Genomic DNA, 12,820 nt, shown 5'->3' with positions numbered 1-12,820 from the left:
ACGGCAGAACCTCGACGATGTGCTGGGGCTGCAGGGGAAGGCGGGAGGTGTCACCGTCCTGCGCGCTCCCACAGCCTCCCCCCACCAGCCCAAAATCCAGCAGGATTCTCCTGCCGCAAGGGGCACGGAAGTACTAGGAGGGAGAGCCCCGTGACGCCGAGATCCCCCAAATAGCCCCAGGCTTGGTGATTAGACAAGGAAAGCCTTAACCAGACCCCTCCCCTGCCCACACACGAAGGGAATGGGGGTTTTTGCTCCTTAAGGAGCATGCAGCCTGTGGGCAGCAAGGCAGCACCCAACCCCAAGGGTCTCACTTGATGTAGAAGCTGTTGATGCCACAACTGCTGATGAAATCATAGGACTTGTCCAGGGGTTCCTCCTGCAGGTATTGAGAGCTGTAGCTGTCCTCAGGCACCACAAGGATGTAATCCTGCAAAGCAAGGACAAGATGGGTGAGCCAAGCTCCTCAGCTGAATCAGACAGACGCGGTCCAAAATGAGCTCACTCAGAAGTCCAAATGCAACCTGAACTTCTCATCAGCTCATCGCTTGATGAGACCAAACATAATACACAAAGTGCCTGAGTACTGGCGAGACCAGGGGCCACCTCTCTATTGAGTTCTGTCCATCAGGATCCACTTAATCTAATCTAAAATCTAATCTCAATCTAATGCCCAAATTCACTGGAGTAGAAAAAAGGGCAGAACAGCCCAAAAAGGCAGCACTGGCTGTGCTTCAGCAGAGAAGCAGGCTGTCACTGCCATCTTAAAGTTCTAGACATAAAGGCACATAGGTTCCAATTCTGTCTTTCAATCATTTATTCAAATTTTGATCCTGTTGCCTGAGGGTAACAAGGGCTACTTGCTCCCACAATGAGATCTGCCTGGACAAGCAACATTATGCAGGTGAAAAGTACTGCTGGGGGCAGCAATTAAGACTTATTCTGCATTATCATGGGCTATGCTTGCAATCCAATTTGTGCCTTGCTTTGGTATCAAAACCACAGAGTGAACGGTAACTCAGATACAGACGCTGTCTCTGCGAATTCTGTTCTCAATTCTACACCACTAAGGTTGGAGATTGCAACTTTTTACGGTAGCTCAGAATCTGAGCAATGGTGGGAAATGTTTCTGCGGTCACACAGTAACAATAATCCAAGGACAAACTCCAAGCCCTGCTGGAGCCTGGTCCAGCATGACCTGGGAGCTTCCTGAAAAGCGAGGCTCACCAGCCACAGCTGCTTGTCCTCTGGCACCCGAACAACCACAGTCAGATCATTATCGGTAACATCCAGGATAATCTGGTCCTCGGAAATTACCAGGCTCCGGCACCCGTAGCCATGTGGGCAGAAATTAGCATTGACCTGACCTGAAAAGACAACAAATGTGTTGGTCCCACGTTTCCTTTGCAGTCCCCATCCCATCCTCCCAGTTTGGAAGAGATGAGGGGGTCTGGTTTCATCTTTGCCATCCCTGAAGAATCTGCAGTTATCCTCTGGCACGAAAAGCTCTCCAGGGCTTGTGCCCACCAGCAGCTTCCCCCAGGTCCCCATTCTTCTCACCTTGCCAGATGCGCCCACCGTTGATTAACACTTCCACCGGGAAGGTGGGATGGTTGGGCTGGTAGTAGTGTAGGATGAAAGCGTAGCGTCCCAGGGTCTGGATCCGGCTGTTAAACATAACAGCAGCCTGTCCCAAAACAGGAGAACAAAGACAAAAAATGATATTTGATGCCTGCACTTACAGCTCGGGTTTTTTTTATTATTATTGCACAAATCTGTGCTCTTAATTGTCAGTCTTGAGACTTGTGGTGAATCAACCCCCTTGTCTTCACACTCCGTCTTCTAATGGAGCCACCTGCAAAGCTTTTCCTTGGAGACCAGAGAACCAAGGAGGGCTGGATAGACTTAAGACAGGAGAGTCCACGGGAATTACAGGTTCAGGGACAAGTTTACAGTCCTGATTAAATTCTGAATATGCTAATGGCTAAACCTGGTCAACCAAGAAGGAAAACTTCTCCTTGTCCCATGTGTCCAGTGTCACAACACCGCAAAACCACCCCAGTACACACTTGTGCCATTACCTGTGGTGGCTGCAGGAGGATGAGCTCTGCGGTGGGGTCCACCGCTGTGGGAGGACGAGGTGCAGGCTCCACCGGGACCCCAGCTGGAGCCACATGAACAGCCTGAGCCAGAGGGACATCAGGGGCGATGGGCAGAACCTGGGCCCCCTCCAAAACGATCGACTGGGAAAGCTTCAGGAACCTTGAGGGAACACAGGAGCTGCTGCAAAACAAGGAGAAAACAGGATGTAAAAATCTCTGACAAGGAGAGAGGGACTACGGGGTCCTGGCAGGAGAAGCCTGCCTGCTGAGGGTGAGCTTCCTACAAGGACCCTGGGGGTACTGGGACACAGGCTCAGTAGGAAGAACAGGAACCTTTCACAGGCTAACTCCTGTGCAAATATTGATTCAAAACAGTGTCAAAAAATCAGATACAGCGAGCATCTCATGCTGTATGTGAGCAAGCGTGGGAAAGTTTCTTCAGGATGACACTGGAGTGTCTGCCACAGGAGGCACCGTGGTGTTCAGACAAAGGACCAGCTGCCCAAATTCCAGTCCTTACTCCACTGCTGCCTGCTCGGTGGGCACTGGAAAGGTGCTTCACCTCAGCCAGAGGTTTATTTCTACTGCGCCAAGAACTGAAAAGACCCCAAACCTGAAGGAAGCAGGGGAAGCAACTGCTTTTGGAAACAGCCACATTCATGCTAAAACCCCAAGGGACCTGCAGCTCTTACCTGTTGGCTGAGAACGTGCCATGGACGCTGATGCAATGCACCTTCGGCTCAATGAGCTCCATGGTGAACTGTGCCGCGGGGACGAGGTACACTTTGTGCTGTTGCACGTGGAAGAGAGAGACACCCCGTTAGGTGACAGCTTCTGCCACCGGGAACCTACAGCAGCTCCTGTGCCCACCAGCAATCAGGCAAAGCACACCAGGCACCTCCTTGTTAGACACCTGAGCTAATGCACGGCAGGTCACACCTCTGTTTACTGCCCCTTCTTCCTCAGCACAAACCCCAGGGCATTCAGGAGTTCCATGTATTTATGGGATTCTTCTATCCTTGGCTAAACAACTGTGAACGCCTTCAAGGTAAAATAGGAAGAGGCAAAGCCACAGTGCTGCAGAGCTCCTGCTGCAAAGAGCATCTTCTCCCCATCTTCTCCCAAATCCCAGGCCAACAATCTAGTTCAGAAGATACCACTGACCACATTCTCCACCTTAGACTGCTCATGATATAGACTAAGATCTAGCCCAAACAGGACTAGAAAACCCTTCTACATGCTGGGGACTGCTCCTGACTCTCTTCTTTGTAACCTGTCAACAGAGCTGCCCTCGCAGGGAGCCTTACCAGGAAGAAGTCGGCCAGATCAGATGTGAACCGAATGGTGGCCTCTGAGGTAAGTTCAAAAGTTGCCACGCGGCTCTGGGAATCTACAGCGATCCCTCGACAAAGGAAACTGTAAAGGAAACATGGATTTTGAAGCCAGCCTTGAGCAGGGTCGTGACCCATTTCTAGTCTTGACAGCTATATCCTGAAGGTATAGGTCCTGAAGGTATTTAAACAAAGTCCCTGGAAATCTTTTGATGCCTTTTCTGGCAAGTCCTAAGAGTGAAGTTTCCCAAGGACACCTCAAACACTTGTTTCCTATTGCAAAGGTTGCAGGCTGAAGTCAGACACTTGTACAACATAGGGCAGGGTTTGACTTGCACCAACAGCTCAAATAAAGCCATCCCCTAAATCATCCTACCAACGCACCCAGCTAAACAGAACCAACAGATTAGCTCCTGGCAGAGGCATTAGAGGACTGCCTTGGCACAGATATGTATTTCCCAGGAGCGGCCAGTCATTAAAATCCATGTCCAGCTAGAGTGAGTTTGCACATACACAGCTTAGATGTACAACACCGAGGCATTGCTTTGTTCATGCGATAAAGCAAAAAAAGCTCAAGCCGGGGAGGTTTGTCCTCATCATGTCAGAGGAGGATCACACCCTTTCTCCTCCTCAGAGCTGACCATACCTGTAGACACACGGGTAGAAGATGAACGTGGCCTGCTGCATGGCTAAGTGTGGCGAGCTCACAGCAACGCCCACAGTCTGCAAAGCGTTGGTGTTGGCGTACTCCACCACCAGCACGTATTTGCCGGGCTGGGCAATAGGCAGGGACAGTTGGACTTCCACCTGGAGGACAGGGAGACAACCGTAAGACTGATGGGGCAACAGTGGGGCGTACATGGGCGCAAACCCCATCTGGTGACCTGTCCGGGAGCATGCAAAGCACCAGGCAGCGGGAGCAGAGGGATGAGTGCTGCGGTGCCCGTGCGAGGGGTGAAACAGAAACGCCACTCACGTCACTGCCACTGCAGGTTGCCATCCAGGGGTGGGAGGGGGTGAGCTGCTCTGCGGGACACACTCTGGGTAACCGGTTGTCCAGCCTGCACACCGCATCCACCCCCGACACAGCAGGGAAACGGTCCACAGACAGATACTTATACAAGAGGCAGCTAAAAACATCAAGAAAAAAATTGCAAAGTATGGTCATTACATCACGATTACAAGAGTCAAGAGCAACCATTCGGCCTGATCCCAGCAAGATTTGCAGAAGGCTTTAGTCCAACGTGAAGGCTCCACTGCCCAGAGGAGCATCTCTGATTACTGTGCAGCAAGAGATTCCATTTTATAGGACCCATAAAACCCAAAAAACTTCTCCTCTAGGCAAGGTGCTTTATCCTGGGGCCACTGGTATAGTGGAGGGGACAACTGGTGTCCAGAGCCCAACCAGCCTTACCGCCAACACGGACAGAGAGGACTTGGGCAGAGCAAGCACAGAGGTGCTCTAAGCATTACCACACTCTGCCCATTCATTTTAAATAGTCCAGCAAGACCTAACTCACTGTAGCCATCTTCCAGTGCTGACTAACACAATTCGGCACTGGGAACCCAGCCTAGCAGAGGCTCTCCAGGGTCCAGGAGAATACACACACAGACTGTGCCATGGATGAGGAGATCTATGTGTTGGCTTTCCGGGACAGTGAAGGCTCAGTGGGCTTTACTAACCACAGCAAAGTATTCCAGCAAGCAATTTTACTGCATCCAGACCCTCAGAGAGTGTGGCCTGCATATATGTCCCAGGCCAAGAGGAGCTGAGGAGGTCCCACACAGGATAAAGGTGCAGAGATCCTTACTTCTGGGTGGCTTGCTCTGGGGCTGGCTGGTAGGTACATGGCTCCGTGACCCTGAGCTGCAGTATTGGAGCTTCATAGTATGAGCTGGGTAGCAAAACCAGATAATCCTACAAGGAGAGACGGGACAGTCGGTTATATTTGGGACACTTGTCCCCAGGGAGCTGCTGAAAGCCCCTGTGGCGGATGGAGCACGGGGGCTGGTCCTTACCAGCAGCACACCCTCTGCTTCAACAACCAGAGACCAGGTGTTGGGGTTGAGTACGAAGGGCTCCCCAAAGCTGTTCTGGGGGACGGTGACAAAGGCTGGCTCCGTGCTGGGAGCAAAGACAATCTGCTTGGTCTGCTCTGTACCTGGAGCGGGAGGGATGAGAGGTTGTGAAGGGACTAGAATGGAAAGTCTGGGGCTGCAAACTGGAGAGGGGCCCCCGAGCTCCTGCTCTCGGTGCTGTTGTAGCAAACCCACACTGTCCTGTAACATAGACATCCATTCTGAATCTGCTCAGTAGCTTAATGGGAGAAAAAAACCAAACATAAATCACCGCAATCCTTAATGCTAATCCACAGCTCTCTCGGTGTGCTCTGCATCCTCGGACTGCAAAGCATGGAGTGCTGCACGCCGAGGAGTGTTTCGCCAGCTAGAGAAGGAAGAAACTCCTCTGTGAAGAATTTATTCTGAGACAGATGGAAAGAATTGCCCAGATACATTCTTCCTTTTGGATATTCTGAGCTCAGCTCCACAGGTGACATACCTATCTTCCGGCAAACTTTCAGACCCCCAAGCTGTGCTCCTGTCTTTCTTGCCAGCCACGGACTCTGCACCCAAGATCTATACATTGATTTTAACTGACAGGACAGAATGGGTTTAAGGTCTGGTCCTGCTCCTGTCGAACAGCTCCCTGGCTCAGCTGACACAGTCCCATAACCTTTGGATTCATTAACTTTGATGCAATAACGATACAGCACCTAGGAGCAGACCATCTGCCTGTCTAGCAGTCTCTGCAGCATTTTGGAGAGCACGGGGAGAGGGATTCACCGCGCACGGCTGCATGGCGAGCAGATGAGATGAAGAAGGAAGTGGGGAATGTGGCACACGGATGGTCCTGGCGTGGTACACAGACATCGAGGCAGAATGCAGAGGGCTCGAAGCTAAAGCAATGGCTTTTGCTACTGCTCAGGTGGGTCAGCCCCTTCCCACACACGCTGGCTCTGCAACGAGCCTGGCATCAGCTGAGGTTGAGACCTCTCTCAGATGGGAAGCAGAGGTGAGAATGCAAGGAGGATAGAGATTTCCCTGAACAGGCAAGGGGGTAGATTTCTTAAATAGCTGAAGTTTCACATCCCTTTGAGATCGTAGGCAACTCAAACTGAGAGGGCTTCTGGAGGTGGGGTGTGAGGAACTGGCCTGCATATGCTCCTTTCTTGCAAACCACATCTTCCAACTTATCTTCTTCCCAGGCTGCTTGTGCTTTACCACGTGAAGCCCGTTCCACCTGGGCAGAAGGTGGCTCAGCGTTTCTGGAGCTGATCTGGCTTATCGAGGAAGCTGCTCTCCCAGATCCCGCTGCTGGTGTGTCCGTCTGGCACCTTGCCTTCAGCGTCAGAAAAATCAAAGGTTGCTTCTGAGCAAGGAGGGAAGAACATTATAAGGCAAAGGAGCTCTGCTGATGGATAGGACAATTACTTCCTGACCTCTGGTGCAAGGCTCATGCTTCTCTTGTCTTTCTGCTATATAAAATTGCTGGTCATAAAAATAGCCAGCTATTTTCCCCCTCAAACAAAAGTTTAAAAATAATATCTTGGCATTTTAAACCCTGCATATCACATCAAAGGCAAAACACCTTCTATGTCAACTCAAGACAGAGGAGAGAAATTCACATGCTGATAAATCAGGTAGCTGGTGTCAACAGCCTTGTGCACATATGGTCTGGAGGTCAGCAGGACAATGTGGCTGTAGCATCAGAAGGGGTAAAATTCATCTTCAAACCACACAGAAGGGCACTTGCATGGCCTCAGCTCTGTCCCCATGTCGTCTTGCTCGTATCAATTCCCAGAATATTTGTTGTCCAGGTCTCTAGGCTTGTTCAGCCATCATTTGGTGGTTCCTCTTTTCCAGCAGCTCATGGCTTGATGAGAAGACATTGCACCAAAGTGCAACGCCTGTGTAACACATGCAATTCCATGCCACTTCCAAACCCCACACCATGTGTGAAGCCAGCAGCTTGGTTTGGGACAAGTGCAAGGAGGACAGTTCCGAAGAAAAATCATGTCCAGCTGCCAAAGTTTGGATCCAGTTCCCAGCACTTGGCCCATTCTGGTTTTGTGGAAATTCAGCTCAGCTCTGCTTGGGGCACCGGGGTGATCTTGTCCTGTGCTGGAAAGGCTCTATCAACCCATGCAGCAGCTTTATCTCACAACAGCCTGGCTGATAACAGTCCTCAGTGCGCAGCCCTGGGATGGGGGGCCAATTTGCTGCTGCTTTGTTAAATAAGGGGGGCTGCAAACTCAAATCAGCCTTTCCATTGGAAGGGCAGGACTAATGGGGGTGTCTTCTGGAAGGGTGATGCAGAAGGTTGCCTGGGATGGGGAGGAGGTGGCGATGGTGCAGGGGAGCAGAGCAGTCTGGGATCCTTACCTCTTCTTCGTGGCTGATAAGCTGTAATTTTGCCATACACAGTGGCCCCTCCTGAATTAATATACCTCAGGATGACATGGAACAGATAGAGCTCTGCCTCCTTCACGGCTACAGTGACTCTGATTTTATTCTGCAAAAAGCAAAAAAGCACACGGGCCACACGTCACTGGGGGGCCAGCTCCTGGCTGCTCACTCAACTCTGCGGGAGAGCCTTACCCGCCTGCCTACCTGCCTGCCTGCCTGCCTTTCTTCCCCCTCCCTCGCCATCCCGTGGCACGGCGCTGGCCGGCCGCCTGAGACGGGCACACCTGAGACGGGCACACTTGGGGGCAGGAGAAGGGGCAGAGGAGCGGCGTTGCAGCGTGGGATGCTCCGAGTTAGTCTAGAAGTGAAAAATGCACTTACAGTTGCCACAAACATTAAACTTTCCTTCCTCAACGACCGAGACCCTCCCTTCCACACTGGCGGGGCCCCCGGCTGCACGGGCGGGCCCCCGGCTGACGTAGCGGAAGACGAGGCGGAAGAGGTCGGGGGAGGTCACATTGAGAGTCACCACTACCTTGGGCTGGTGGGAGAGAGAAAGGGGAGAGAAGCAGAGCACACCTTCAATTACCTCCACCGCCCACAGCTACAGCCCAAGCGCAGCCTCTCGGCTCACTGCTCCCCAAAGCGACATGCCACAGCGTAAGGAGGAGACAAGCACAAGGACCCTACTGCCCGGTCACGGCATGGGCGCCTCAGGACTTCTGGGGCCACCGAGGGAGCAACCTGCCTGCAGGAAGGGGCTGGGAAGGCTCTGCCCACATCTGGCAGATGCTCTGGCACAGCAGGGTAGTTCAGCTATTCCTGGGTCACGTGCCGTGCCAGAGGAAAGTTTGGGAAGAGCCCTTGCTTTTGTTATCTGCACATTGCTTTTGGGCTTTGTGCCGTGACAAGCCAGCAGGTACCAAACGCTGCAGCGCCTGCCCTGGGGTTTATGGGGCTCTGCTCAGATGCCTACAGAGGAGGCTGCGAATTGAGCTGGTGCCTCATGCTCGGAAACCTGCAATGCTGGTGCTACGGGAGCGCACCACCACGTCAGCCCTCTGCCCGTCTGGATTACATTCGGGAAGACCCTGGTTAAGCAGATGCTTAAGTCTAACCTATTTCAAAGACATCTAAGCATCTGCTTAAATGCCGTCCCTTCTACAGGGTAAACTTGGGGTCTGCCCAGGGAGACTCCTAATGAGGGCTCTGTGTTCCTCAAAGCTCCAGTTATGCACCATCTTCCTACAGGAGAGCGAACTGGAAGGAACTTGCAGAGAACGAACTACAGGTGAGACCTGCCAGGAGAAAGCCATGTGCTAACCCATCTGTCAAGACCTATCCCTATCTCAAACACCAACACTGGATGTAAAACAGGAGCATAATCTTGAGCATGAGCTCCATCCTTAAGCTTTAAAGCCGAGGTTTTCTCAAGGAAGCCTACAGGAGTTCATTACTTAGCTCCTACATACAAATCCAATGGGAAATGTCTAGCACATCAGGCTGTTATTTCACCTAAGCATGAAAAAAAGTGAAGAAAATTGGAAGTACATACACTAGAATAAGGAACATCTTACATGGGACAAGACTGTTGGAGAACCACTGTCCTGCACCCCATCCCCAAGCACACACACAGGTGACACTTCCACAGGGGCCACACAGAAGAATCCACCAGGGAGAAAAAAGGGTCAAGAGATGAAACAGCCTCACTTCTACCGCTTAGACAACTCCAGGTTAGTGTAAACCGTCATTGCAGCAAACCATCTAACAGCAAGAACAGAGGCAGAGGGGGAATAAGAGGTCCAAGCTGAACACAGCAGCAAAGGAGGAGCTAATTTGTTTTTGAAAAAGGGAGAGAAGGTTATGCAGAGTTGCAGGAGTCAGATGTAAGATCCACAAGAAAACCCAGAGACAGCATTTATAGACATCCCTGTAAGTAATCACCAAGCTACCATCTTTGTCTAACCGGACTGGGATGTCAGGAGATTCCCAATTTAGGATCTTTCCCCTCATCAGTCTATGCCACCCGCAGCACTACAGGAAATATCTGTGCAAACAGGCTATATATACACTGTGCTGTTTATGTTGGCCATCATGTGACTTGAGGGGGGGTTCTGAGAAGCACTTGGGGTGAAAGATGTGTGCCAAAATCATGGCAGTCTTCCACCGGCTGTATCCTCCCCAGGGGGAGCTGGGCTGCAGACACCAGGCGTACCTGGATGGAGGACATCTGCGCGTATCCTCGCCAGCTGAAGCCCTCAAACTCCAGGGGGTTGTAGCCAAAACGCACGGCCCGGCCAGCCGGCGTCGTCCCTTCCTCCAGTTCGAATTTCAGATGGTGAAGGTCAGGGAAATAATGATCCCGCGCGGGTCTGGGGAAGAGAGGGAGCACTGTTACCTGCCGGGAGAGCCAAGAAGACACCTCTGCCAGGCACGTGGCCCAGACGATGAGGTCCCCAGACCCAGGGTGGCCAAGGACACCATTCCCAAGGGAGTGCAGAGGAGGCACGTCACCCCAAGGTGCATCTCCCCGAGCAGCTTACTGGGTGCAGGTGGGGCCACGCGTGCTCTGCCGACAGCGACAGGCTCCGCTCCGTTCCTCGCAGGATGGCCCCAGGGACCCGCCGACGTCACAGCGGGCAGGAAGCGCCTGTTTACATTCCCGCCACGCTAACCAGCTCCTGGTCACTAATCAAAGGCACGCCCGCCGGGGCGGCTATTTTTGTTCCATTGTATCCGTTTTCATATTGGCCCTCGCCCCACTTGGACCAGCTTTCTCTCCACCTCAGCGCCGAGCTATTTCCAGACGGCTGCGGGAGGAATGAGGTCTGCAAACCCTCACGGCCGGGCGCTGCAGCCCTGCAAAGAGTGGCCAGATCTCCTCCTTTACCTCTTCCCACAGCCCTGATGGAGAGCGGTCAACCCCACATGTCCATGCCCACCTGCTCCCTACAGGAGGAAGGGGTAGAGCTGCAAGGACACAGCCAATGGTTAAAACACCCCAGTTTGTGGCACCCAAGAGGCACCTTTCCTGGCTTTTCATTCCCCAGCTTGACAGACCTGTGTCCAACGGTGGAAAAACCACGTACTCGGGTCTCCAGCTCCACAGCAAGACCCAGCCCCCTGCTCTGAGCCATGGTATCACCAAAAGCAAGAGGTGGGACATCTGTTCCTTCTCTCCAAAGCGAACAGTCAGCTGGTATATGCAAGAGCCTCCTGCTCCAGAGATCAGCTCTTGTGGCCCTCCTCATTCACCCGACACAGGACAAAGGGGCCTCACCTTGGCAGCCAAAGTAATTTGCGTTCTCCATGTTGAAGTAGCCGTCCTTGCATGTTGAGCAGAACTGCCCGCAGATGTTAGGTTTGCAGAAACACTGCCCGTCGCCCTAGAGGAGAAACAGTCATGGAAGTTCATTCCCTCCCCTTGCTCATCACAGACAAGCTGTTTCTCAGTTATCTGGGTCCTGGTCTGAGACACTGGAGAAGCATTTTGAGTTTCATGCTCCACACAGCTTCCTGCGTGTGGGTGGGCCAGATAAATTAGCCAATAGTACAGGCAAACAAAAATCCAGCATCCTGGGACAGACCCAGAAATATTTAGGTGCCTAATTTATGACAGGTCTTAATCCTACATTCTCATGCAAGCCCAGATCGTGGTGCAACCTTTGAGAGCTCAGCATCAGGACAGGCCTCTTCAGCAGCTGCTGGGAAAGATGGAGCTGAAACGTTTCCCAAGACAGCATATGCCTGGAGGTGCCTTGGAGGAGAAAACCCACCTGCTGACACTCTGCAATTCCGCTCATGGTGCCTCTGGTTTCACACTTGCAGCCTGGAGAGAGGGAGATGAACAAGAAAGCCAGAAGATCAATCAGCCCTGAAGAAGAAGCCTGACAAGGAAAAGGACCCACCACACAAGAGGACACCAACTGGGAACTGGTCAAGTAGAGGGAAGCATTGCACAAGGGCTCCCATTTCAATTTTGCAGTTACTGTTGAGGACACACCTACCAAAGACATTTGCCTTTTTTGCACATTTAGCCATGAAAAATCAAGTGTGCAACATCTGCAGGGAGGGCTGAGTACGGCACAGCTCATTGCCTGAGCCCTGTCTTTCACCCCAAGCAAAAAGCTCCAGGCTCCAGCCTCTCCCCTCTCCAAGTGGGGGCTACTCAGACCACTCCAGCACTGACAAGTCCCTTCCGGGTGAAGATGGAAGGGTGGGCATCACTTCTCTCCAGAAATGATGGTCCCCACTGGCTTGGGTTGGGGTCTTGCACCATTACAGCATGGAGGGACTTTCTGAGGTCGTGCAAATGCCATTTCCTTACTCAGGCAGCCGTAGGGGTTCTCTGGAGTCAGGTTCCAGTACAAGGGCTTGCATCTGTCACAAGCTGGGCCTTCGACGTACGCCCGACACGCACAGGAGCCCTGGGGAAAGGGAGGAGGAGAAAAATGCAGGTGAGAATTGGCAACACGGCAGCTCAACGTGGCGTGTGCTACTCTGGTGTGGGGAATGGCTGCTTTCAAGGACTTGGCCCAAAGTAAGAAGACGGGGGTGACACAAAACTGCCCTGCAGCAGTTGGGCTCCTTTGATACTCACCGAGGCCACTGAGGGATCTGCAGTCACCTGCCCTGCTGGGTTACAGGAGCCCACTGGAAAAGAGAGGTACAAGGAGGGATTAAGAAAGAGATAGCTCACACCCTGTCTGCTCCTAAAGGAGGTTATTTCCTCCACTGCATTGTCTCTCCATCGCTTGGAGGGACAATAAGCCCGTTCACCAGTACCGCATCACTACATCCCAAGACGCCAGAGTCCCCCCCACATCAGGGAGGAGAAGGGGGTACCTTCGCAGTGTGGAAACCCGTAGGCGCCCGGCACGCAGCTATCACAGCGCAGTCCCGTCACTCCGGGCCGGCAGG

General features: G+C 52.5%; 1 protein-coding gene across 1 annotated transcript in view; it reads right to left on the bottom strand.

Annotated features, from left to right (window-relative positions):
• The window catches only part of LAMA5 (laminin, alpha 5), a 46,733-nt gene that overhangs the window by 20,279 nt on the left and 13,634 nt on the right, over positions 1 to 12,820 (bottom strand). The window contains 19 exon segments of the mRNA XM_009868704.1: positions 3 to 28; positions 315 to 430; positions 1,228 to 1,367; positions 1,561 to 1,687; positions 2,082 to 2,283; positions 2,795 to 2,892; positions 3,410 to 3,518; positions 4,080 to 4,240; positions 4,410 to 4,563; positions 5,245 to 5,351; positions 5,453 to 5,595; positions 7,877 to 8,006; positions 10,116 to 10,272; positions 10,444 to 10,550; positions 11,161 to 11,286; positions 11,677 to 11,729; positions 12,228 to 12,327; positions 12,501 to 12,553; positions 12,746 to 12,820. Of these exon segments, the coding sequence (XP_009867006.1) occupies positions 3 to 28; positions 315 to 430; positions 1,228 to 1,367; positions 1,561 to 1,687; positions 2,082 to 2,283; positions 2,795 to 2,892; positions 3,410 to 3,518; positions 4,080 to 4,240; positions 4,410 to 4,563; positions 5,245 to 5,351; positions 5,453 to 5,595; positions 7,877 to 8,006; positions 10,116 to 10,272; positions 10,444 to 10,550; positions 11,161 to 11,286; positions 11,677 to 11,729; positions 12,228 to 12,327; positions 12,501 to 12,553; positions 12,746 to 12,820 (2,184 nt within the window).

This window comes from Apaloderma vittatum, unplaced genomic scaffold, assembly GCF_000703405.1.
Source record: "Apaloderma vittatum isolate BGI_N311 unplaced genomic scaffold, ASM70340v1 scaffold7314, whole genome shotgun sequence".
NCBI lineage: Eukaryota > Metazoa > Chordata > Aves > Trogoniformes > Trogonidae > Apaloderma > Apaloderma vittatum.
This window is presented reverse-complemented; position numbering and strand designations above follow the sequence as displayed.